The sequence below is a fragment of the Fulmarus glacialis genome, unplaced genomic scaffold (genome assembly GCF_000690835.1).
Source record: "Fulmarus glacialis isolate BGI_N327 unplaced genomic scaffold, ASM69083v1 scaffold48059, whole genome shotgun sequence".
Classification (NCBI taxonomy): domain Eukaryota; kingdom Metazoa; phylum Chordata; class Aves; order Procellariiformes; family Procellariidae; genus Fulmarus; species Fulmarus glacialis.
Genome location: NW_009233525.1, coordinates 5700 through 30703, shown reverse-complemented (window position 1 = coordinate 30703; position 25004 = coordinate 5700). Strand labels below are relative to the sequence as shown.

At 39.4% G+C, this 25004-nt stretch overlaps 2 protein-coding genes across 2 annotated transcripts; one reads left to right on the top strand and one right to left on the bottom strand.

Annotated features, from left to right (window-relative positions):
- Window positions 1-2651: 2651 nt before the first annotated feature.
- METTL20 (methyltransferase like 20) lies at window positions 2652-7556 on the top strand. Its single transcript, XM_009585337.1, has 3 exons — window positions 2652-2971; window positions 6010-6140; window positions 6865-7556. The coding sequence occupies exons 1-3, from the start codon at window positions 2652-2654 to the stop codon at window positions 7227-7229; spliced, it is 816 nt and encodes a 271-aa protein (XP_009583632.1). The 3' UTR covers window positions 7230-7556.
- Window positions 6820-25004, bottom strand: AMN1 (antagonist of mitotic exit network 1 homolog (S. cerevisiae)). Its single transcript, XM_009585338.1, has 7 exons — window positions 24879-25004; window positions 21082-21226; window positions 18646-18863; window positions 14939-14995; window positions 13071-13182; window positions 12187-12416; window positions 6820-7074 (listed from the first exon to the last, which is right to left on the bottom strand). The coding sequence occupies exons 1-6, from the start codon at window positions 24918-24920 to the stop codon at window positions 12343-12345; spliced, it is 648 nt and encodes a 215-aa protein (XP_009583633.1). The 5' UTR covers window positions 24921-25004; the 3' UTR covers window positions 6820-7074; window positions 12187-12342.

The window sequence follows — 25004 nt, the reverse complement described above, 5'->3', positions numbered from 1 at the left end:
GGTGCAGGCGGGTCGCTGGTTGCCCCGGGCTGGGTGACAGCCCGCTCCCGGCCTCCCCCGCTGCAGGGGCAGCCCTTGGCCTTGCCTAGGCCTGGCGTCCTCCCACGGGGACGTGGGGTCGGTGTGGTTATGCTTTGAAAGGCACCTGCTGCTTTCGGAAAAAAAAAAGCTTAAATTGTACAGAAATTGCGTTTTGGGTTGGCTGGTTTTTTTGGTGGGTTTTTCTTGGTTTTGGTTTTGTCCCCTTTTCCAAGTTCTACTCACCCACCGATTTTATTCCCAGCACGATGGGAAGGCCAGGAGCGTCAAACGCAAGGACGCCTGTCTATCCTGACGCCTTCCTGCACTAAATGCTTAAGCTCCGTTTGGCATTTTGAGCGCAGAGCTCTTGGCAGATATTTCTCTACAGAAAATTAATTTAAAAAGAGTAACCATCATGACAGGCAATGCCAAATATACGGTACCGAATCTCAGCCCTGCTGATTTGCAGCAATCCATGGGAAAAATCCAACATACAGCATTAGCTGACAAGATTTATATCTCTGATTGATTTCGGTTAACTTCATGCTTCCCTTGGGCAGATGGGGATTATATAGCTCTGCCTTCAAGAAGGAAGGCATTTGTTAATTAAATTCATTAATTACATGGATTCTGCTGAATGGCATCCTCAAATGTGGAAAAATGCAAAATGTTCGGTCGCATGTATTTATTTGTAATAAAAATACAAAGCCTTTAGCCAATGGTTTAAACAAAGACTTAACTGGACTATCAGCCTGAATAGCAAAGTCTTTCGGGAGGGAAGTTCACAGCTTAACATTTTAGTAAGCGATCAAACTAAACCCGGTACCTAAAGCAGAGGCCAGCACACAACAAAAATGCCGCTAAGCGAATATGAACTTTTACTAGAGATACAGACAAATAAAGAAAAACTGAAGTCATAAGATATGAAGTGTTAAAACCTTTAGTAGCATACTTTTCCTATTGTCCCTTTGTCTAGTTTTTTAAAGGACAACCTGCACAGCTCTAGATGGCAAAGCTGGCCACAATTCTTCTGTTGTGAAAAATTGGCAGGGGTGAGCTGAAGTTGATTTTCTTCATACATCGTTCTGCTTTTTCATGAAAACCACTGCGGAAGAGAGAAAACAGTCGCAAAATAGAGAGTGAGTTTCTCTTGTGTCTGTTTGTACTTGCAGTCGTGCTGTTGTGGAAGGACAGGCCTTAAATGCCTCCCTGGTCATCAGCTTAGGGGGAGGTTCAAAAGCTGTGCCCCGAAGCAAGTAAGTCTGAGTTATTGAAAAGAAATTAGAGAGCAAGATGAGGAAGGAAAGAAGATATGGAAATAGTAAAGGATGGATGAAGGAGGAGATCTGAGCAGGAAGGCAGGAAAACAGTTGCTCTTTCTTCAGGCCACTGCTTGATAAGGATACTCACAGGATCAGCGTAAGAAAGACCCAGGGTCTGCAAGAGATGGTGGATGAGAAGGGTATGGTGATGGTGATGAAGTGCTGAGAGGCTCTTCTTCATTTGCCTCTCAGCTGAGTGCTGTGGCTCTCCACTCTCCATTCTCCTGATTCTTAAATGAGTCTAAACTCTGATGTACCAATCTTCTATTCTTCTTTTCATCACTGCTTGTGACCTGAAAACTGGCCTTGAGTGGTGTCAGAAGGCTTTTGAGTGTGAGCTCATCTAGTTTGAATGTCTTACCTTTTAAAAAGTTAATTTTTTAAAATGTGTTGTATTCAGTTTATCTCTCTTTAGACAGCTCAGAGCACGTTTATATAGTTTCTAACAGGGAGCGGGCTACAGTGACGGAGGTCTACTTTCCTCTACAGCTGAGAGCATCCGCATGAGACTTGCACCGTAAGACTAACTGATCCTTTAAAATACAGCCTGACATGCACCAAATTGGGAGTATTCTGATTAAGATCAGTTCTTGGGGATTTTTTTTTTTTTTTTCATTTTGGAGCTGGCAGCCTGACAAATCTGATGGAGAAAGAGGAAAGTCTTTTGAGGAAATCCTTTAACTGCTTGACTTTAAAAAGATGCTTTCATGTAAAAAACTCATCACCATTATAAAACTTGTAATTGATGGTGTCTCTCAAGCAGCCTACTGATAACCTTTGCTATGTCCATAGGCCCTGCAATGCCAGAGCCCTACTGCTCTTAAAATTCAGTGGAAGAACCTTAAACGGGAGTAGCTTGCTGTGTGTATATCTTCAAGGCGGAGGGAGGGAGATGTTAAAAGGCTGCCCACTTAATTTTTAGCTCTATCAGCTGTCCCGCTAACTGGTTGTTTCTCACAGGATATGTTTATAGCACTCTGCTGAATGGGTCTCTTGATAGATTCTTCTTCCTTAAATACCACTTCTTTCAGACTTCAAAGGCTCTTTGGGCAGGGGCAAGGCACGCGTTCATGGTCACACAACAGCACGTAGACCTCCTCTTCCTAAAGCCCGGGTGGTGCATAGCCTTGAAGTCACTGAAGAAACATCACTTACGTAGCATTGTTCTCCTTTCAGGAATTGTCATCCATCACTATGAAAAACAACATCCTGTGAGTTTGTTTCAAGCTTTGTGCCTCATCACCTGCTGTGCTTATCAGATAAGCTGTGCTCCGAGCTCTCCCGGGGAGGATTTGTCCTTGGGGAGACATGGCCTTCCGTGGCTGGAAGTGGCTCCTCCTCGTGGGCAGGCAGAACACCTTTGCCAGGGCTTGGAGGAGCAGGAGGGGAGGCCCCTCTCTGCGCTGGAAGCGCTGCTGCCATTGGAGCGCCGGCAAGTCTCTGGACCCCGAGGTGAGAGCGTTTTTGGAGGAGAACACGGAGGTCACCAGCAGCGGGCACCTCACGCCAGAGATACGACTCCGCCTCCTCACCCCTCGCTGCAGGTTCTGGAGGGAGAAATCTGACCTGTGGCCTTACGGGGACCCGTTCTGGGCAATTTACTGGCCAGGAGGCCAAGCCCTCTCCAGGTACGCAGCACGCATCACCAAAGTTGATAAGTCCAGTCTGCTGCGGGCCAGGGTGTCAGACCTGGCTCTGCCTGTAGTGATTCCTAGCGATGTGCATTTGCCTTGTATGAGAGCACGTTATCCATACTCCTCTCTGCTTATACAGGAGAGACGCAATCTCTGCTGGTTGGCAGTGAAGTTTCAGCACCTGCTGCATATGTTGAAATCTGTTGTCTTCAGTGGTGATGCGTGTGATGGCAATGGGGCTGAATTTGGATCTGTGGAAGGGCTGTGCGGTTGCCATCAAAACCTAGCGAGGTGTTTAATTCTGTCACTCATTGTCGCTCCAAACAGGAGGATTGCTAGTTTGTTGTAACACATGGGGGTTTTTTTGTAGGAGACAGACAGGAGTGTGGATGTGTGTTTGGTCTGTTGAGAAAAGTAGGTTTATGCTGATGCACTTGGAGTGCTGGTTGGCCTGAATCACTCCCTTCATTTAGGATTTCAGCAGCCTTATTGTCAAGCCTTATTGTGGCTGTCTTTTAGTCACATCAGAAGCCACATTTTGATTTTGGCCACTGTCAAAATGTCTTTAATGTTCCTGATTCACAGGAGCTAGTTAGAGTTCCTTCATTCTGTAAAATCAAATCTCTCACTTTGAACAGCAGAAAAAGTTAATAATTGTTACAGCGAAGAACAAGCTGTCAGACATTCCCCACATAGATGAAAGGGAGGGATCTGAATTGAGGCTTTGCTGTTTTTCTGCAAGAAAGCATAAACAGGAAGGCATTTTTGACCAGGAAAAAGATGAATCTTACAAGTAAATTGCCAGTTGATTAGCCTGCCATGTAGATTAACTAGAACGCTCCTAAACATTGCGTAATTAAGTTAGGGAAGGTAATCTCTACATTTTGTTATCATATGATTCATATGCCCAGATATTTGGGTAGCAATAATAATTATCTGGCATTTCACCACCTTATTGACTTATGGTTTATGCACTTGTTTTGATGTATTGGGAATGTCAGAAATTAGCTGCATAATCTGGAAAAGTAAAAAGAAAAAGGGAGCATGAAAACACGCTGCTTCCGTAATTCTGCTCGTTTCACAGTTGGCATTTCCACAACATGAGGAGTCTCCTGTTTCAGGCTGTTCCTCTTGGTGTAACCTAAGATACCTCCTTAACCCAGCATGGCAGACAGCAGTCTCCAACAGCAGCGTAATGCCCTGTGTGCGTGCCGGGGGATACAGTCGGTTCCAGCTGTCCTAAGTCACCACAATCATTAGCGGTAACTTGAGAACCACTCAGCTGGAAACAAGGCTCTTGCAGCTTTAGGCCAGGTCATGCTCTACACAAGTTACTGCTGGAAAGTCATTGCAAATCCAAGCATAGCCCCTAGAAAGGGGAAACGGAGCACTTTCTGTGGAGGTCCCATCCCTGTCCTCCACCCTGTCGGTAAACTATGGGCTGTCCTCAAAAAAGCGAAGGCCACAGGGGGCGTGTTGCCGAACAGCTGAGTTGCTGAACCTCTGCACAAAAGGGCCTGGGTGCCCTCAGAAAAGAGAGCACCTGCAGGTCTTCAAAGTAGCAAATAATGCTGCAACATTATGGTAACAGTGTAACAAAGCTGGGTGCCAGACCTCATAGGAGAAGGTGGTTGTCATTAAAACTGAGACAGTTTCACTTACTGGATTCATGACCACATACGCAAAAGCACCAAGCTGTGTGTGTCCAAGCTGTCTGGTAGGATTCCTTGTGATGACACGTAGCACAAGAGGCATGGGATGTCAGGTCCTCCTCATGTCTCCTGGGTTTCTGATCTGTTTTTTTTGTATCTTCACTCCTGGTCTCGACCTTCCTGCTGTGGTCTCTTAATGGCTTGAACTGTTCAGTTTGAGGGTAGGTTGTCTTTTGTTCTCTCAGTCTGGGCTCCTGGGAATCTGTATACAGGTGTGCCATCAACACTTGACACTTACTAGGCCTCCTTCTGCCATTCCTCCCAGACATTCCCATCCATCCTTTCGCCATTTACACCAATCTTAACATTTCCATTACAGTTCTCTGCATTGGAACCCACCTGCAAAAGCTGTGCTTACCAGTAGCCCTGCGTGAAGAGTCAGCCATCACCCTCCATGCCAGAAGACAACACAAATGTAGAATCCTTTCCTGTTTCTACTTGAACAGAAGTTATGGCAATTGGTAGTAAATTTATGGCAATTTGTAGTAATTTATGTCACCTAGGGCTCTTCCCCCTGTCAGTTAGGGCCTTCCCCCTTGCAGAAGATGGAATTTCAAGGCAATTGTTAAAGTTCTGAACCATCAGTAATGGCTATATGATTCGCAGTGTTTAACAACAACCGCTGCTTGCCTTCTGTCAGTTCTGCATTTCCAGCCTAGAGGTTTTTGCTTGCTGATTCTTCTTGGCAAGTGTCAGCAACTAGATGAAGATGATACTCTTTCTGCTCACCGCTGCTCTGTTCTCATTTTTTTATTGCTACTTAGGAACAGCATTAAGCAGACTAGAAATATGTGCATCTGTGTCTGCATGGCTCAGGAAAAGAAAGAGGAGAAATTCCTCTTCTTCCAAGCAGTTGCATAAGCAGTATTTTAGGCGAATGGGTAGGCCTTGTCTTTCGATGGGCGCAATATTCACTGCAAATACATTTTCATGTTTCTTCAGTCAGATTGCTTTTAATTTCTACAAATCCTTACTTTCCTGTTTCTGATGCCAAGCATTTTAGTCACCTTGCAGTTTGTGTCCATTTATTAGATAAGCTTACCTGTCAGAGAAGGAGCTGATTGAAATAAAATGTTGCTTACTTGGCTGGATTTCTTTTTGTTTGGGGGGTGGGGGCGAATTGAGGGAGAAAGATGATGGTTCTTGATTTTTATATCAGCAGAGAACAAATAAGGAGCTATGTACCAGCTGCACCTGTGGAATAATGTTTTTAAGATACCATGCTTCATTACATGTATGACAAGAACTCTTATGCAGTGTAATGCAAAACTGAGAAATTTGCATAATCTTGTTCATTGCTTTAACAGTTTTTCTTTTCAGGTATATTTTAGATAATCCATGCGTTGTTAAAGGACGATCAGTTTTGGATCTTGGAAGTGGATGTGGAGCAACAGCAATAGCTGCTGTGATGAGTGGTGCATCTCAAGTCCTTGCTAATGACATCGACCCCAGTAAGGCCTTTTTTTTTCATCTCTCTGTAAAGATACTTATTAATTTTTAAAGCACATTTAACACAGACTTTTCTTTGCTTCATTTGGGAGAAGTTCAGATTCCAAACAGAGTTCTAAGAATGCTAGAAAGATGAATGGATTTTGCCAGTATTAGAAGCTGGGTTGTACCAGCCTCTCTTGCACCGAGTATATCTCCACAGCTCCTTAGAATGAACAAACAGCAGTTTCTATCAAGTGTTGCCTATACACCATCGTGGCTGGTTTGGAAGAGAACTCCAAGTACAGGCGGCAAGTTGCCTTCTCTGTAGGACTATGGCATTTTCCTGCACTTTCGTATGTTGGGGCCTAGATTTTGCCTTTTTCCCCCAGACTTTGTTTTCCCATAATTGACTTAGGAATTCAGTTTATTCCTAATTTAATTACTCATTGATTAGGGAGGAAGTATATCCATAGATTAAGGCGGTTGGATATTCTGGTTTGGTTCCGTGATTGGTTTCAACTGGTATCCATTCCAGGAATAGTTCTTCCCTGTGTCATGGTGCAACGAGGATAAAATTCCATCACTTTATGCCAGATTTTGACCCATAATGAAAACTGTGGAAATCCCTAGATAGGATAAACAAAAATATTTAAGAAATTGAAAGATGTGTCAAGGAAATTTGTGAGGGGGCTGAATGGCAGAATCCTAAAACATAACTTTCATTTTACTTCGACTTTTCTTCAGTTGCAGGAATGGCAATGATCTTGAACTGTGAACTGAACCACCTGAATCCCTTCCCCATCACCATTAAGAACATCATTAATTCAGAGGCCGGCAACTGGGACCTCATTGTTCTAGGAGATATGTTTTATGATGAACAACTTGCTGACGGTCTGCATCATTGGCTGAGGAAATGCATCAGGATACAGCAAACTGAAGTGCTGATTGGTGACCCTGGCAGGCATCAGTTTTTAAGCCACAGCATTCGCAGTCAATTGCACAAAGTTATAGAATATTCACTTCCCGAGTATACTAGACAAGAAAACAATGGCTTAACATCAAGTATTGTCTGGAGTTATCAGCCCTCAAATACCTTAGAAAACTGTTGAAGCTGGCTTTCTAATGAATTTTGTCTCACTTGGTTGGCTTTTTTTCTAAGTATGTAAAATGATAATGGGAATTAAACACAGAACATACCTGTTGATGCGAAGTAGATTACTGTATTGATTTCAGTCATACTCACTGAGGCTTTCGCTCCATTTGAGGTTAAAAACTACATGCAAACTGCATTCAAAGGGGCCTGCACTGAAGTGCAAATCCAAAGACAAGCTACATGTAAGAGTTTGCATGCTTGATGTTTTTCATCATGTATATTCATGTCTTGCTCTCTGACGCTATTGTGAAATGTTTTGGACGTCCAGCATACAGCTGTGGGGAGAAGGCAGTGGCTGAAAGATTACTGCACTGCTTTCACAGACTTTTGCAGCTTATTTACAGAGAAAATTATTGCTGTCCTTCATAAAACTCTCAGCTAGATTATTATTAGCTCATACTATACTCAAAGTGCCTTGCTCTTTTTCTGGTATCTCTTCTGAATGTCAAACTAACTAATTTGAATCTCCCCCTTCCCCTCTATAATAAAAATTTACTCTTCCTTGAAGCCAGAGTGATTATTTAGGAGTTGCACACAAATCTAAAATATGCTTCTTGAACTCTAGCCAAAGTAGAAGTTTTTAGTATGTGGAAAGTGACTAAATAGTAATAGCTATAGGGTAACTTTATCCCCTAGGGATTAGGGTCAAATGATCTACATTCCCTACCTTTGCACGGGTAAAAGAGGCAACCTATAATCATAGAAGCTGGTGAGGGATGAAGAAATCTTTCCTTTTGGGATGTTGCTGAACAGAAGGTAACTAAATAAAAACAGGGAATAGAAGTCGGATATAATAATTTTTCTCTTCTCTTGAGAAGATGCTGGACAACAAGCTCCAGAATCATTCTCAGCTACATCTGTCAAGGAAGAACCCTCTGCAGGGTAAAAAAAAGAAAAAAAGCAAAAGGAAAATTTGATCCTGTCCTGGTTTTGGCTGGGATAGAGTTAATTTTCTTCCTAGTAGCTGGTATAGTGCTGTGTTCTGGATTTAGTATGAGAATAATGTTGGTAACACACTGATGTTTTAGTTGTTGCCAAGTAGTGCTTACACGAGTCAAGGACTTTGCAGCTTCCCATGCCCTGCCAGCGAGAAGCTGGGAGGGGGGCACAGCCAAGACAGCTGACCCAAACTGGCCAATGGGGTATTCCATACTATATGATGTCATGCTCAGTATATAAATTGGGGGGGGATCACTGCCTGGGGACTGGCTGGGCATTGGTCGGTGGGTGATGAGCAATTGTTTTTCATTTGCATCACTTGTCTTTCTCGGGTTTTATTTCTCTCTCTTTTTGTTATCTTCCTTTTCATTACATATTATTATTATTGTTACTATATTCTATTTCAATTATTAGATTGTTCTTATCTCAACCCATAAGTGTTCTCATTTTTACTCTTCTGATTCTCTCCCTCATCCCACTGGGGGAGGAGTGAGCGAGTGGTGTTTAGCTGTCTGCCAGGTTAAACCATGACACACACATAACGCAATATTCCAAAATCTTTGCCTTCTGGCCAGTTCCTGATCACTTCCAAGATTCCTGGGCGACTGGGGCTTCCTGTTCAAGCCCACTGTGTGATCAGTGCGACCCACTTACTCCCCGCAGCATCGGCTGCATGACGTGTAGAGGGGACCCTCCCTTTGAACGTCCAGCCCAGCACCGGCAGTCGGGGTGCCAGGAGGAGCTGTGCTTCAGTGCCAACCACTTCCGAAACAGCTCAAACCCCTTCATATGCTGCCAATATCTCCTTCTCAGTTGGAGTGTAGCGAGTGGGCCTTGGATCCTCTGAAAAGGACTGCTGTGGTGGGGAACTAGTAACTGCAGAATGGAACACAATGCACCCGCAACTATCCAAATAGCAGGTGACATGGTGGAAGCTTATAAACGTGAAGAAGTATGTGATACTCACTCAGAAGACCATGATGTTTATGAAGTAGGAGGTTTAGGAGCACACTCAGATGGTCATAAAATATAATTTAACAAGTTTTCAGAATTATCCAAATGGAAGACTTACAAACTTTAATTGTCAGAACGATATGCGAATATTCTGCAGTGCTCACCCAACAATTTACAACAATAACAATATCCAAACAATACAGAATATGAAGTGATAAGTGCTTGTAAACATTTGTTGAAAATAACTGTGATTTAACCCGAAACAAAAAATATTCCAGTAGAGTTTTGCTAGTAATAAACACATAAGAGAGCAGACTCAAGCCCTTGACAGTGAAGGATTTAAGGTGACTTACATTAAACTTTCAAACCTAAAAATACAGTGTTAATTCATTGCAGTGTTGTACAGATTTTTAAGCACAAGGTGAGGATATACCATTAAGTTACACGTTTAGAAGAGGCTATAGGAGAAAATGGTAAATCTACATGCAGTTTAAGGACACAGTGTAAGCTACATTTGTCTTCAACATGACAAATCCAAGGTTACATTAGCAAGTGGAAAAACAACAACTTTGCCAGTGAGGTTAGCAGTAGCACTGTCCCACAGATAGAATTTCTTTTAAGTGTCCTTTGCTGTTATGGATTTTGGTGGTCTTCCACCTTTAGCTGCTTTACATTATCTTCCTTTATAATTTTCTTTCTAGATGTAGCACTTGAGATGAGAGTCTGGTGACCACCACTGTACTATGTTATAGTTACATGTCTTACAATAACAGGCTGAGGGAACTGGGCTTTTTCAGCTTGGAGAAGAGAAGGCTTCAAACGCCTGCCCATACCTATGAGGAGGTTGTCAGGACGACAGCCAAGCTCTTCCAGTGAGAAAGGGTGTAAGCTGAAACAAAATAGGGTCAAATGGGATAAAGAGAAAACTTTTTTCCACCATGAATACAGTCAAGCAGTGGAACAAGCTGCCTCAAAAGGCTGTGAAGGCTCTTCAGTCACCAGTTTTCCAAGACTTGGGTGTATAAGGCCCTGACTAAGCTGGTCTGAGTTCTGAGATGGCCCTGCTTTGGACAGGAAGTTAGACTAGAAACCTCCTGAGGCTGCTTCCCACTTGAGTTAGCTTACAATTCTACTCACTCTTCTTGTGGCACCCTCCCTGAAATCAGGGCTGATCCTTATGCTTTACTCATGTGACACGATTACCGAGCGTGTCATTGCTGCTGCCTAATCAGCTAGGTGGATCAATATGAAAAATAGTGCAAAACGAATTTATTGCCAACTCATGTCCAAGAGTTCAAAAGAATGATGGGACCTGATTGATACCAAGGATTCCACAGGGCAAAACAATAAACTACTCTTTAGCCAAAAAAGGGAATAAGACGTGGTAGATTAGGTACTTAGGCCTCTATCTAGTCCAAGGGTCCAAGGATTTGCTGCAATTACAGCCTTCAGATGCTAGTTGCTAATGTAGCAAAACCAACTTCTCCTGTTTGCAGGAATGGTTTGTACTGGTGCAGTTATACCTATAGGTATCATAGGAACACATTCATCACTGGGCTGAGCCATGGCACTGCACGCAACAAGAGTTAGGGATTTAGGTACCGGAGTTTGAAAATTATGCTTTCAGTTAGACTTGAACAAGTTTTCTAAATGGACTTGCTCTTCCATAAACCATATAATCAATAGAAGAACAGAGATTATTGTCAGGCATCATAATATCCTTTAATATTACCGGATGCAACATATATTATATTACTATCTTCCATGCAATTTGACCTGAACTTTAAATAGATTAGTAGAAGACTGGTTCATTTCTGCAACACTTAAAATGAGTGTGGCTATGACAAGTGTTAAATAATAAAGTAAATATATTCCTTATGGTTGCCTAAAATCATGCATTTTTAAGTGTCATCAGATCCATGTAAGACCACCCTAGCTAAACCCTGCTACTTCCAGATGCAGAGTATCAACATAGTGTGCTACCTGCCTTATATAATGCTAAAATTGCTAGCATTTTAAAAAGTTTAATGTAGAAATCACAGAAGTCTCACTAGAGGTTATGCTGTTTCAAGAAAGCCAATGAACACGACTTGTAATTGTGATGAGACCACTGCTCCATCACGAAATAAATTCATTCTATGCTTCTAAGTATTTTTTTTCTTTAATATGACTACAATTGAAGAATATCTAAATGGTTTTTATTTTCAGCTTCTGGAGGCCACTAGAGATACAATAAACCGCATACAGCAGAACACATACTCTGCTGAACTCTTCCTGTACTTAGACACTAAATTTGGTCCTATTTCACTCACAGGTATGCTTATGAGGACCAATGTTTTGTTCCCTAAAAGGATTTTCATGCAGGAACATAGGCAAAAGCCAGAGCAAATAAGTATTTGCCCATATATAAGATTCTTTTATTCGTCATAGCTACTACTCTGAAATTTGTTAAGTCACCACAACAATTTCAAAGCAAGTTTATGTTTACATGTTCACAGACTGTACTTTTGGATGTGTAAAAATCCAGCAAGTATTTGATGGTAAATAAAAACAGAAACCTGCAGCATCAGTAACATCAAAAGAAAGGTACCTACAGTTTTTCTTCCAGACCTAGCAAAAGTACATGGTAAAAAGAGACTGTTTGTTACTATTTAAAATATGTTTGCATTGCTGTTAATGCCACCTCCATTCACCAGTTCTAATCTGACAAAAGTCAACAGACAAAGTCCCAACTTTACAGACACTTCTGCATAAGTGTTAATACTACGTTTGGACTTGGTACTTTTAGCTGCAACTACTCTCTCAGACTACAACCTCAGAACAGAGACTTAAATTGGGTTTGTTTATGTAGCTAAGATGCTAAAAGATGGTAGGTAGTAGCCAAATCTGATACTTCAAGGAGGCTAAGCGATGATAGTGTAATATTAATTATAGTTTAACTTTCCTTTTAATGAAGTATGATCAGCGATGCAAAGACAGACAGGGCTGTAAGTAGTGACAATGGGGAAGCCCAGACTCACAGGCAAGGACTGGAATGGCGACAGAGACCTCTGGTGGAAACAAGGAGGGAAGCAATCTGGTGGTACAGAAGTCAACAGCTATTTTTCCAAGGTGCTTGTTTTCTGAAGTAGCTCTCCCATCTGTAAACTTTACACTCATATGTACACGATAAATAATCAGTAAACAGTCCATGTTACTTGCTTGATTTTGTTTGATATGACTAGCTGCTCTAAAACATCTCGGGAACGATCTGCAAAAGAAACAAGGAGTTTCTTGTTACTCATTCAGAATATATATAGGTGGTGTTCAGAAACTAGGTAAACAGCAAAATAATTCAATTATATATCTGCATTTATGCTTATCTTGCTATTACAATATCACACTTCAGATATACCTGTAGTAATTCAAAACCACTCAATTCTTTCTCTAATCACATAACTGTAAAGCATCACCAACCAACCGAACCTAAAAAATGCAAGATAGATCATAACCTCTCTTAAGTGTGGTGTTTTTTTAGGCTGACCAGTCCTATTCCATTCCACTGTTTCTTGAATGGATGCTGTTCCATGCTTTTGGAATAGCGTAGGGTTTTAACATGCTAACATATTTTTCTGAAGTCTTATCATCACCTTTGGGTCTTCATCAGCACGTTGAGGGGGAAAAAACCGGAAAGAAAAAAACATCCAAATTCCAAAACAACAACAAAGTCCCTCTCTGAAGGTTGCCATGTTTCAAAGCAAAATTCTCTCCTTGCTTTGAAAATCTCAATGTATGATTCTTATTTTATCTATTAAGTTATTATTTGTTTGGGATTATTTACAAAGTATAGTGTGCTTTTCCAGAGAGCAAGAAGATACTATCAGGAAGTAATTACTCTTCTTACTCCCTGCACAATTTGACCTACCTGTCACCAATGGGCACCCATGGAACAAGAAAATGTGTATCTTCGGACAACAAGTAAGGACCGCTTCCACAGCAACATCGGTCAGATTCACACAGCGTTCCATGTGGATCTCCTGTTATGAAAATAGTAGTAACAAAAGCCTGTCAGAGCACCCATAGTTTGGAGGCAGAGCTTTCCTTTGCCCAACCATTTCCAGAGATCCCCACCTACTACTCCTCTGTGCCTTGATCCCGTATGTGGTCCTGTACAGACCAGGAAAATACCCTCAGGAAAAATAAGACAGCTTTTCTATGAAGAGTCAAAACTAAAAACATAAACCTGAGTTTCCCCAAAACGCATATATCATTCAAGACAACTGAGGAAACTCTTCAATGAGATTCTACAGTATTTGAGTCCCATCAGTTTTCCTATGACACACATTCTCCTAGCAATTTGTTGTCCGGTCTCTGCTGAAGTTTCTAATATCTATCTATATGTCTACACAGTTCCTAAAAGAAGTCTCAGAACGTCTTCCAAAACTAGACTAAAACCTGCTCTCTTCTTCATTTCTGTGTAGTGGTATAACTAGTACCTGCTGTATGTGCTAGAGAAAGAATAAATTCAGAATTACATTAACAGACTATTACCAACTTTTTTTTTCCCCTCTAAACTGCCTTACATATCAACAAATATAACATACAAGAAGAAACACAGAAAAGAGACTATCAAATATAATGAAAATAGGATTTGTGAAAATATACTTTGGGGAGCCTAGGGTAAAAATAAAAAAACCTAAAGAGTGTCTTTCCAAATAATAAACTCCAAGGATCTTGAAAGAGCACAGAAATGAAAGGGACCCTTTGTAATAAATGCAACTTTGTACAGAATGATGACACAGAAAACAAGAACTGTATTCACAGAAGCAAGATATTCAAAAGCTGACATATGTACAGTTTTTAGTAAGTGAAATGTGGAATCTGAATGCCTCTGAATGAAGTAAAAAGTTTTATAAATCTGCCTCCTAGTTACAGTTTGACAATTTAAAGACCCTACTTTTTTCACTGTGTACCTGACATTAGATCATTTTGATGACATGAAACAGAGGTATGAGGATTGTGACACAGACAAGGAAAAGAGTTACACTGAAGAAGAGATTGTAGCAAATAATTCCGTATTCTCTACTAAATTTCTTTTTCTTGCTGCTTGTAAACCAAGAGACTTAAACCGTTCTAGCTTTTTATACTGATAGAACACAACTTTTGTTTTTAAAATTGTCATTCCACAAAAAACCATTAAATTTTGCTGTATTAAAATGGACCGCTGTTTCATATGAAATGTACTAAAAGATCATTTATGGTAAAGAGGTATGGGATGCTGCTTCTTCATCATTTTATCACTGTCTCAGTGCCTATAGAATCTTTATGCAAAGACAACTTCATCTTCACAGTTGCTTTCATGAGTTAGAGATTTACCTATGCAGAGGTGCTAACTGATTTCTTAAATCCATGAAATTATCCACATTACAAATTCTGCCTCAGCGTTCAATAGAATCAAGAAATAACTCCAAAGAAATCAAGGGAAAAAGTTAAGCATTCATTGCATTTATTATACAGCTCTCTAAAACAACATGAGTTAAAATAAGCATACTACATTCAACAGAAGAAAACTCAATTTGAAAGACTGAGGTTCTCAAAAAGCTGGTCTGGGGCACTGCTACAGAGAGACAGAAAATACTCAATTCATAACCAAAATCAGGGCAAGTGTGTATGCAAACAAAGGCAAAAGTCAGTCAATAAAAACCACCCCTCAGAAGTAATACTCATATAATAATTAAAAAATGCAGGTATTTGCTTTTGTTCATTTCTTTGTTATTATGTTAAGTAAGTTACCTTTAAATTCTTTGAACATGTTCCACTCACTAGTGCTGTAACGCCATCATCTGTTACCTAGAGAAGAAAACCACATTGTTATTAACACAATGGATTAAAGCTCAATTTTTTCCAACACAGCTATTTGGAGGAAAAAAAAAAATAATTTATTCACTCCCTGCAGTCATTGAATACACTTAACATTACAATATTTTCTTCCCAATTAAGCTTGTAGAGAAAATTATCCAACTATCGTTTTTTCAGTCTATTAAACACTGTTGCATTTTACTGTCATGTGATCCAGCCTGGCTTTCTACCGGGATGTTTCCAACTGTATATTTCTGCAGCTTCCTTCTCTCATTTAACAGTGGGTACACTATTAAGGTCAGAGCATGGCACTTGTAATTTAGAAGGTTTAAAGCACTTCTGCTCTACCTAGACCAATTTTTCTCCTGTTTTCAGGACTGCTGGAGATGTTCCTGAAGGAAGTTTCTTGGGTTGGGAAAAAAAAAGTAATCATAGCAGTCTCTAATCTGCTGTCTTACTTTTACTTATCTTGAAGCAAACCAGTTACATAAGACAAAAATCCCTCAAACAAGCAGTCTTACAGCAGTCGTCATACACTCGCACTAAAAGCTTTATCAAAGTGATTGGCTACAGACAGCCACGAAGCAATGATTACCTGCAAGAGAGAGGAGAGAGACAAAAGACATTCCTTTCCTTAGAAAGGCAAGAAAGGCCAATTTATTCATTTGCTTCCAGGGACCAAATTCGTTAAACTTCCTCCCCACTTCAAAAGCTGGACTGGATATCAGATCCATCACACAGGTTTTTTCATAGAGCTTGTATTAGACGGCAGGAATAATAGTCATCAAATATACACAGTAAGGCTCTGCCAAATTTGACAGCTAGAATCCAGAGACCACAAGCTCCATTTTTGTTTAAATATTTGTTTATTCCCGTTGCACAAATTGTCTTCCTGCCTTCTGGCCCTCTATTGCAAGTCTACTGTACAGAACTGTAATAGAAAGGGTCAGACCAGTGCGAATGGAGAATGGACAGGAATGTCCCAACATGGTGGCACATAAAGGCCTATAAGAATGGCAGGTATTGACAGTACCTAGCTTAGCAGGTCATCCAGATGACAGAACATTTAGCTCCTGAAGACACCCAGACCAGGAAACAAAGGGCAGTAAATGAATAAATTCTAGTAACTCCCATAGGTGGGACAGAATGGAGAGAGTAATCACTGTCAGTTCCTAAAGGGTATGAAACGGCACATCCAAAACCAGTGCATGGTCACCAACCTAAGACGAACCCAAGTAAAGTGATGAAGATTTGATAGCCTGTGCCCCTTATCCTCCATCTCATCAAAACAAATCTGGACTAGACTGCCTGGTTGGTGCCTGAACACTGGAGAGACCATCTGAATGCTACTCTCTTGATACTTGTGAGTATATAGTTATGACAGTGTGAGAGCATGAAATCGGGTTTGTATTAAAACAAAGTCCCCTCACTTCCCTGTACCAGCTCACAGTAACCAGTGCTATACGGTTACTACAGTGTTGCAGTACTGTTTCCTACTCTATTGAATATCTATGTGCATTGTCTGTAATGCCACATCTGCCCATCCTCTTCAAGGGATACACTCTTATGTTGGGGATAAACCACCTGCAGTTAGTACCAAGCCACAAATACATCAGCTTCTTGGTACAGACTAGTTGTCACCAAACTCTGTATGCATCTCTAGCTAAGGCTTATATAGTCCAGTACCAGCAGTTAAGTACGTTAGCAACCCAGCTCTGTTCTACACAAGAAGTGTCCGGGCAGATAAAGCAGCTAACCCGCAACACTCCTCCTTTTGCCAAGACATTTTGCAGAGAACTAAACTGTCCCACACCCTACATAGAAAACTGTTGCAGTTTGCACAGCCCTTTCAGGCAAGATTCTTCCCACAATTATTTGCCATACACCGAGTCAATGAACATTAAAGAAGAAATGTACTGCTTAATTAGTGCAGGGATTTGGACTCTTGAGCCTGTGTTTCTACCTGTTAACGCTGCTGGGATTTAGAGCACACTAGAAATAGAGCAGGAAGTATAAGGTTTATGTATAAAACCTACCTCCTCAGAATGGTAACATAAGCATACTGGTAAGTAAACATAAACAGATTTCTTATGCGGTCCTGGGCCAATGTAGCGGAGTTCTTCAGGCCAAGCTTCCACTCACACTCTCTGTGTGCATACAGGGGACAGAGAGCTACATCTCCTTCATAGCTCAATCCTTCCCTTGCCTCACCTGCCCCATTTCTTGTTATTTTGCACCACTTCTATACCTTCTACTTATTGTACTTCATCTTTGCAGTCACCGGATGAGCCTATTTTTAAAATGGCTACATCACCTTGAGGCATTTGGCCCCTTTGTAGCCTAGCTCACATCTGCTTTCTTGTTCTGCAAGTGAGCTGTGCCCTTCTTTGCCTGTTCATTTATTTCCAACGTTCTCACGGTTTTACTCTTGCACACAGCTTTGCCAGTTCCACTTGGTATTTTTACTATGCATTCTGGCAGTCAAACACAAGAATATGGTTAGGCCTTGCAATCTCTACAGGCATAAGCCATCCATAGTTTCTCTGCTTCATCTGAAACTTATTTCACTTATATCTAGTATACGTTTCCATTTATTTTTAGTCAAATGAAACTCAGAATTCTAGTGTATTATCATCATATGATTACCAGAAAGGAAAAAAAAATGTGGAAACATTTAGTTATCCAAGAAGCTTTCATTTCATTTAAAACATATAAAAGGAAACTTAGCTATTTCACATAAAGGAAGAGAGAGGCAAGTGAACAAAAAAGTAATGAAATAAGTTTAAAGAAATAGAGTTACATGATAGTAATAAAAATTACCAAAGAAAATAATAAATTATTTTTGATGCCCTACTTCTGGAAAAACTGAAAGAAGAATAGCATCTAAAATAAGAGCCTGCTATGTGTTTTCCAGATCTGACACTTCATTACGAATGCTCTGTGCCTGACTCACATTCAACATAATCACTCACCACCACAGTCAACTGAATGCTACACTTACCGCAAAAAATCCTTTTTTCCACTTCATTATCTTACTGTAATTATGAAGTATGTTACAGTATCGTTGTTGCAGCTGATCTCCCCCTTCTCATGCTACACACTAACTGTTGTTAAATCCTCTTACCTGCCCTTTCTGACATTTTAAATGTCATTCTTTCCGTGTTGACTCCACAACATAACTCTGACAAGCCATTCAGAAAGCACAGTCACTCTTGAGCTAGAACCGGTTACGGAGTGTTTACTTCTACTAGGAGCTTATATTGTTTGACATCCTATGTTATTATTATTCAGGTCAGTTTGTCCTAATTGAAAGCAGACAATAATCTGTCCAAGATTCTACTTTCTTTAAATGAAATATTGTGGATTACTTTACAACTTGAAGAAAATGATTGCAGTAAATAAAGATACTGAAAAAAAAATCTCCAGTATTAGGTAGATTCTAATAAAAGTTTATCTTTGGTCCACAATACATGCTGTAACACCAAAATGTGTATTTTTTGGGTTACCAAGATGCAAAATATATCTTTCCTTTTCCTTGAGAGGAGGAAATTGGAAGTGAACTGTAGTCCTAAATCTTGACAAGAGTAGAGCTTTCAATTTTATCATGACAATCTTAAAAAAATAAGCAAACAAATGCTGACCTGAGTAGATGAAAAGTCCACACTGTGAAGAAATTTGCAGTTTTCTCCTAGTGCCTGCAGAGATGCATCCATGATGCCTGAACAGCTGCCCAAGTTCACTATTTGTAGGAACTGGCAGTTGAGCGCAAGAGCAAGAACGCCACTGTCGGTTATATCGCAGCACCTTTTAAAAGACGCTTCACGCAAGTAAGGACAGGATAAGGCCAGTGCTATGACACCTGTCAAAAAAACAGAGCAATTTAAAAAATTATTCATTTTTTAATCACCATGCTAAATCCCATATGCTGTCCCCTGGTCATTGACTGTTCAACTTTCACCTCATGCCATGCCAGCAAAACTCTGTACAAGGAAATAATTTTGTGGTTGGTTTATTTTAATTCAAGGATGAGAAAAAGAAAATGACAATGAACAATGCTAGAGGTGATAAAAATTTCTAAATGCTGAATTCCCTTCCATACTGCAGAGGGATACCTGAGGGATATTATATACATGAGGTATCACCTCAGTGAGTGCATGAAAAAAAGCCAATGGCTTGAAAGCAGACTGATGATAGTGCTAGGTCCCACTGACGGTGCAGTGAGTATCAGGCAAAAAGCAAGGTAAGAGGTCATGTCCGAGGTCAATTCAAGAAATCAAAACAGTAGTTCAGAAGCAGGACAGGAACCAGGTACACCTATGACAGAGCTCAGGCCAGAACTGAAGGTCCATGGGCAGCTGGTGTAGGTGGGCAAGTGAGACCAGCCATAGCCATTAGGGTCTGTTGATGCCCTCAGAACCTTGACAGTTAGTAACAACCAAAATATTTCCGCAGAAGTGTCAGGAGGTAGTCAATAAAATAAAAGTACACGAACTACAGATACAATTCGTGAAAGGAATTTATTTCAAGGATGATGGAAACATGATGATTACAGCGGTACAGAAAATTCCATCACTTCTGGATAGATAGAAATAAAAAACTGAATGTCATTATGATATGTTACTATGTAAGAACTTCAAAGAAACATGGATAAAATATACTTGCTTGGGTCAGAACCACTTTGCAACGAAGGACAGAAGAGACAGTAGTGGTAGTTGAATTTGACAGAGAAGTAAGTACTACTGGATATTGTATTAAAGGACATTAAATGTTCCACATGCAACCTACAGAGCAAATGTTTCCTAGTAATGACAGGGCTCAGACATTTCTGGATGTGGTAGCCAGCAGGTTTCTTAAAAAACAAACAAACAAATAAAAAAAACCCCCACCCAAACAAACCAACGAAAAAAAAAACCCACCTGTTACTGAATTAGTAAAAGGTAACACTGCTTTAAAATGGGGTGGGTTTAGGTCTTTTTTTTTCCTGTATGTAATTGAGATGAGTGATAAAGAACTGTTCCAGCTTAAATTAAAGGCTTCACAACTGATTCTCGGTTTAAAAAGGGGTCAGTTTATAAGTAGGAAAGTTAGTAAAATTGGATGGACTAGCAACTTGTCAATAAAGAACTAGACTTCCCAGTTTTAATTGCAAAGTAATCAGGAATCTCTATCCAAATAGATGAAAAGTATACATAAAGAGCTCTAGGCTTAGAAAGTAGGCTAGTACTTTCTTAGTACTAGAAATCAGTGGACAGATGTAGGCATGGAGGGAAGACCATTGCAAACTGTATCTTAGGGGTCAAAAAGTATAACAATGAGGTGACATTGAAAGTAAATAAAATCAGTTTTTAAAAGTCTAACCAATTACTTAAGTAAAAAGATACGTGTATCACTATGCAGTGGTAAGAAAATACAAACCAAGACTGATGTAAAGCATGGTATACATTAGCTCAATAATAAATTAAAATTTTGCCTCAATTTTCAATAAGGATGAGTTAATGATGGAGCAAATGAGTAAGGATAACCAAAAGACAAACCAAAATTTGTGGAAAATAAAACTCAGCAAGCTAAATTCTTTTAAGCTAATAGCTCCTGATACAACTTGAAATTGGAGGTTAAAAGTAACACCTGGAATCCTAAAGTCCTAAAGCAAGTCAAGTCTTTCAAGTCAGAGAAAATGCTACAAGCTTATTTAATAACAAATACATTTATTTAAAAAAGGGGAAAAAAGTAATTTAGGAAGTCACAAGCCTGAAACTTCAACCCCAGTGGTACTGGTAAGTCTCTGGAACAAGTTTTGAGGAAGGAATAATTAAGATGAAGTGGAAAACACGATTAAATGTAGCATAGTTTTACCAGAAACCGAGCATGAAAGTAACATGATAGCTCTCTTCCATAAGATAATCAGTGCTGTAGGCCTATAATTTACACCTCTGAAGTGACTTTTAATTAGTATTGGTGTGGCATTGGGGATTTTTTTAAGCAATATTTACCCTAGATATTTTTTGCAATTTACTCCAATCTAACAAGAAAAATAAAACAGAAATAAGATCCCAGTTATCTGTGCACAGATAACATACCTTCTGAAGTGATTCCCAATCTGTTTTCTTTGCAAGAATTTAAGTTGATTTTTTTCAGTTGCTTGCAGTTATAAAGCTGCAATAATGCATTATCTGAAATATCACAGTCTCGGAGGTCTAGAGACTCTACAGCAGGGTGCAATATCTGTAAAGAAAACCTACCATTTCAGTGAAACTCTGCTATGTAACAGAAAATGCATATTTTTATCTAAAATACTTGTAATGTTAGACATCATGTAGAACTTTTTAAAAATATTCACTAGAGGATGGGGTTACCAGCCTAGGAACTAAAAACTCTGAAGAAAATACGGTGTATTTGCCGCAACAGTTCATCTCCTACAGCATGAATGTTCAGTTTCTGTGATCACATTTAGAGTAGGAGCACATTAACACTGCTATTTAAACAGCGGAAGTACTATTTTGATGGTACAGTTGCTAACACTAGTGCTTCTGCCAGCACAGATATGTTTACCAAGGATAATACCTGCAAACTTTCTAGCACAACTTTGATAGCAGAAATCTGAAGAGTAAAAAAAATACTGTGATAAAAACTTAAATCTGCTGAACAGGTAAGAGTAACACTTAAAAAATATTTTGCCCCAGAGTATTTTTCTCACCTACACACACACTATTTTTCTCATAAACAAGCAATCTCATTATCATAGAGATACCATAGGAGGTACCAAATCCTCATTAAATGGGCTCTTGCACTCCCACAAGACCATAGGCTGGATTTTTTCATGAAATCTTCCCCAAGAGGACATTTATGAAATTTAGACCCAAAGCAATGGAAGGCCTCAGATTTTAGTAACAATAGCCATATATATCTTACCTCTAATTTAATTTTCAAGGATTCTCACTACTTTTTAATAAATATTATTTATAGCACCCTTTTGTGCAAACAGTCTGTACCTTTGCTGAGCTGTCCTTCAGACCAATAGGCAAGCATTAGATCAGGTTTTCACATTACCTTATATTACTCCCTTCAGCTTGTCATTCCCTTCCTTAACTCACAAGGATAGAAGCATACAGTAAATTTCCATACACAAGCAAAGATAACAGCATAGCTGACAGGCTTGTTAAAGGCCTATTCCTTTCTCAGGTTCACCATTCTAACAGGTACACTAAAGATATTACAAGGAATACCGTTTTTCTGTTTTGCAAAAATATAAGATGCTAGAATCTTTACTGACAAAGTCAAATAAGCCTTTTGAAAAAAACCAAAAACTTCTAGTAGATTATAATTGCAACCTTTCTGCAAAATGAATGGCAGACCTCAGACAGCTTTGACAGCTTTTTCTTCCCAAATGCTAAAAGCCTCAAATATGTCTCTTTATGCCACAAAACCACCAACATATCCTAGAATACACTTGTGAGTAGTTTTCACAGGATAACATTCAGGTCTTATTTCACTCATATTTCTGAATTCATATCTAAAGAACTAAAACAGCCAAACCCAGAGATGATGTGCTTAAAGCCAAAGTGACCATCAACATTTATTCAAGATGCTTTCCCTGACTGTTGGCTTTCTTTCACAATTCCAAATTGCTTAGGACACAACAAAAGAGAGTAAACTGCTGGTTTTGAAGCCATGAGAAATCTTATGAGAAAAAGAATCATTAAATGCAAGGAAGTCTAAATAAGAAGCAACAATACTAACAGAATACTGCCTATTTAAAGTATCTAGAGTATTAAGCTTCCCTAGCCCATGATTCTTCACATACTCAGGTATTACTTAGAGGTTTGCTTTCTATTGTTATTCACAGATTCATATTCACTGAGTGCATATACTAAAAGCTAATCTGTGTCAAAGAAGATGAATTTTAGATAGAGTAAGGATTGTTTGGATGCAGAGTACAGGAGATTGAAGTATAGACTTATATCCTGTGGACACATGCTGAATGGCTTTATAGAACTTTATGGTAAAAGTGAGTTGGAATAACGAGTTTAGCATGTGTGTCACAGAAGGCTGCTCCAAGCAAAAAGCTGGGTAAGGAAAAAAAAATGCATGATAACACAAATCTGGGCAAGAACAGGGAGGTAAGAGATGAAATAGAAATTTATACATAAGTGCAGGTTAACAGAATTTCAACGGGAAAAAAGTTAACTTTAAGCAAAATGCTTAAACCACACCAGCGAAAGGACATGCATAAAAGCAAATGAGACAGCATAGCCTGGAAAATTCCAACAGAATAGATCTAGCCGCAATACTGTGGAGACTACGAAAGAAAAGGGCAGGACGGAAGCAATAGCAAAGAAAAAAAATTCCTTATCCATATGGAAGACTAATTGAGACGTTGCAAATGTGTCACATGTAGAATATTTTGGTTATACATGATGTGAGCAAGGAATAGTAAGAAGAGCTAAACAACAAAAGCTATTTTTGCTATGCCGAGCAACAAGAATATCTGCAGGATGAAAGAACAGGAAAATTGAAGAGCGAAATGGTATGGAGAAACAGTATGAATTCAGAATCCAAGAGATGGCTAGCATTTTTTTTAAAAATGCAAGTGAGATAAACCTGGAAACTGTTAGCAAAGAAAGCTAAGGTATAACATGCCCAAGAAAAGTGATGACAGCTAAGGATAGAATTGCAGGAAATTGCAGGAACAGAGAAAGGAAAAACACATGAGAAAAAGAACCAGAACAGAGTATCTCAGTGTCAGATGGAGAACAGGCTCCAAGAGAAGGCACTGATCAACTGCTGAATGAAGACAAAGACAGATGAGATTTTACAAAAAGACAGAGGAAAAGATTGTAACTTAAACTCTCTAGTTTATTTCCAGACTAAAGATATCCTAATAGGTTTTGTGCATTTATACAAACAGAATCATATGGTTTTGATTACATGCATCTCTCAGGATGCTTAGAAAGGATTACTTACTGAAAAGATAGCCTAAACTGCATTTTGTCAATTCAAATTTTCCAAAATAAGATAAAACAATAAGACGCTAATTTTTACTCACAGACTTATTTTGTACAATCAAAAAATGGGTGCATACTAAAGGTAAAATTTTTTGGTCACAAGTTTTCCACAGCACTTCTGATTCTGCCTCTCGTTTTGGCTTCACTAGTCTGACTCTGAGAAACTGAAACTGTTTGCCTTCAGGAATGAACAGGGAGTCATTCATTTTCTGTTTCACTGAGGCCAACCTTTAGCTTTCCTCAATTCTCATGCCTCCCTTTGAGGCTAAACAAGATAACAGTAGATAGATACCAAAACAGATGTGCCCCTGAATTTACAGCTAAGGAAAAGTCATTAACTAGTTTCATTTCGAAACACTGACACACATCAGTGAGCAAAGGGGATGAGAGAATTTGAACTATCAATTTCTAGCCCTAGCATCATCATATTTCAAAGAGTCAAGATTTAAATAAATTATATGGAGATCATGTGCATAATGTCAACAGAACATAACAGAATTCTAACAAGTTCCTGAAATCTTTTTGTTACCAAATTATGCACTAGCTTCTTGAATCATACTACATTCAGGAACAGAGACCGGTTTGCAATAGAGTCTAGTTTCCCGTACTGAGGAGGGATATATATGACAGCTGATTACACAGAAATTAATTTTGAAGGGAGAACACTTTTCATGTACTTGTCACTACAAACACAATCTTATTACTACTAATACAGGACTATTAACATTATGAAGTTTAAGAAAAAAACCTGTAAAGACATGGACAGAGTAAGCAGGTCTGAATTTATCTGTTGTCTCATATAAACAGTTTTAGTTTAGTTCATCCTTGTGTATTAACTACCACAGACAGAATAGTTTTGAATGGGTTCTTACCTCACTGATATTTGAATCAGTTATTTGACCTTGCCTACTCATTAATTTAATCAGTTTATCCTTTATGTTGGGTGGCAATGACTTAATATCTGCAGCATATCTGGAAAGGTTCTTTGTCAAACATTG

Coding starts and splice junctions, on each gene's coding strand:
- METTL20 (XM_009585337.1), top strand. CDS start 2,652: ATGGCCTTCCGTGGCTGGAAGTGGCTCCTCCTCGTGGGCAGGCAGAAC. Junction 2,972..6,009: donor GGAGGCCAAGCCCTCTCCAG/GTACGCAGCACG, acceptor TTTTCTTTTCAG/GTATATTTTAGATAATCCAT. Junction 6,141..6,864: donor TGCTAATGACATCGACCCCA/GTAAGGCCTTTT, acceptor ACTTTTCTTCAG/TTGCAGGAATGGCAATGATC.
- AMN1 (XM_009585338.1), bottom strand. CDS start 24,920: ATGAGTAGGCAAGGTCAAATAACTGATTCAAATATCAGTGAG. Junction 13,183..14,938: donor CATGTTCAAAGAATTTAAAG/GTAACTTACTTA, acceptor TTTTCATAACAG/GAGATCCACATGGAACGCTG. Junction 12,417..13,070: donor TGGGTGCCCATTGGTGACAG/GTAGGTCAAATT, acceptor TTTCTTTTGCAG/ATCGTTCCCGAGATGTTTTA.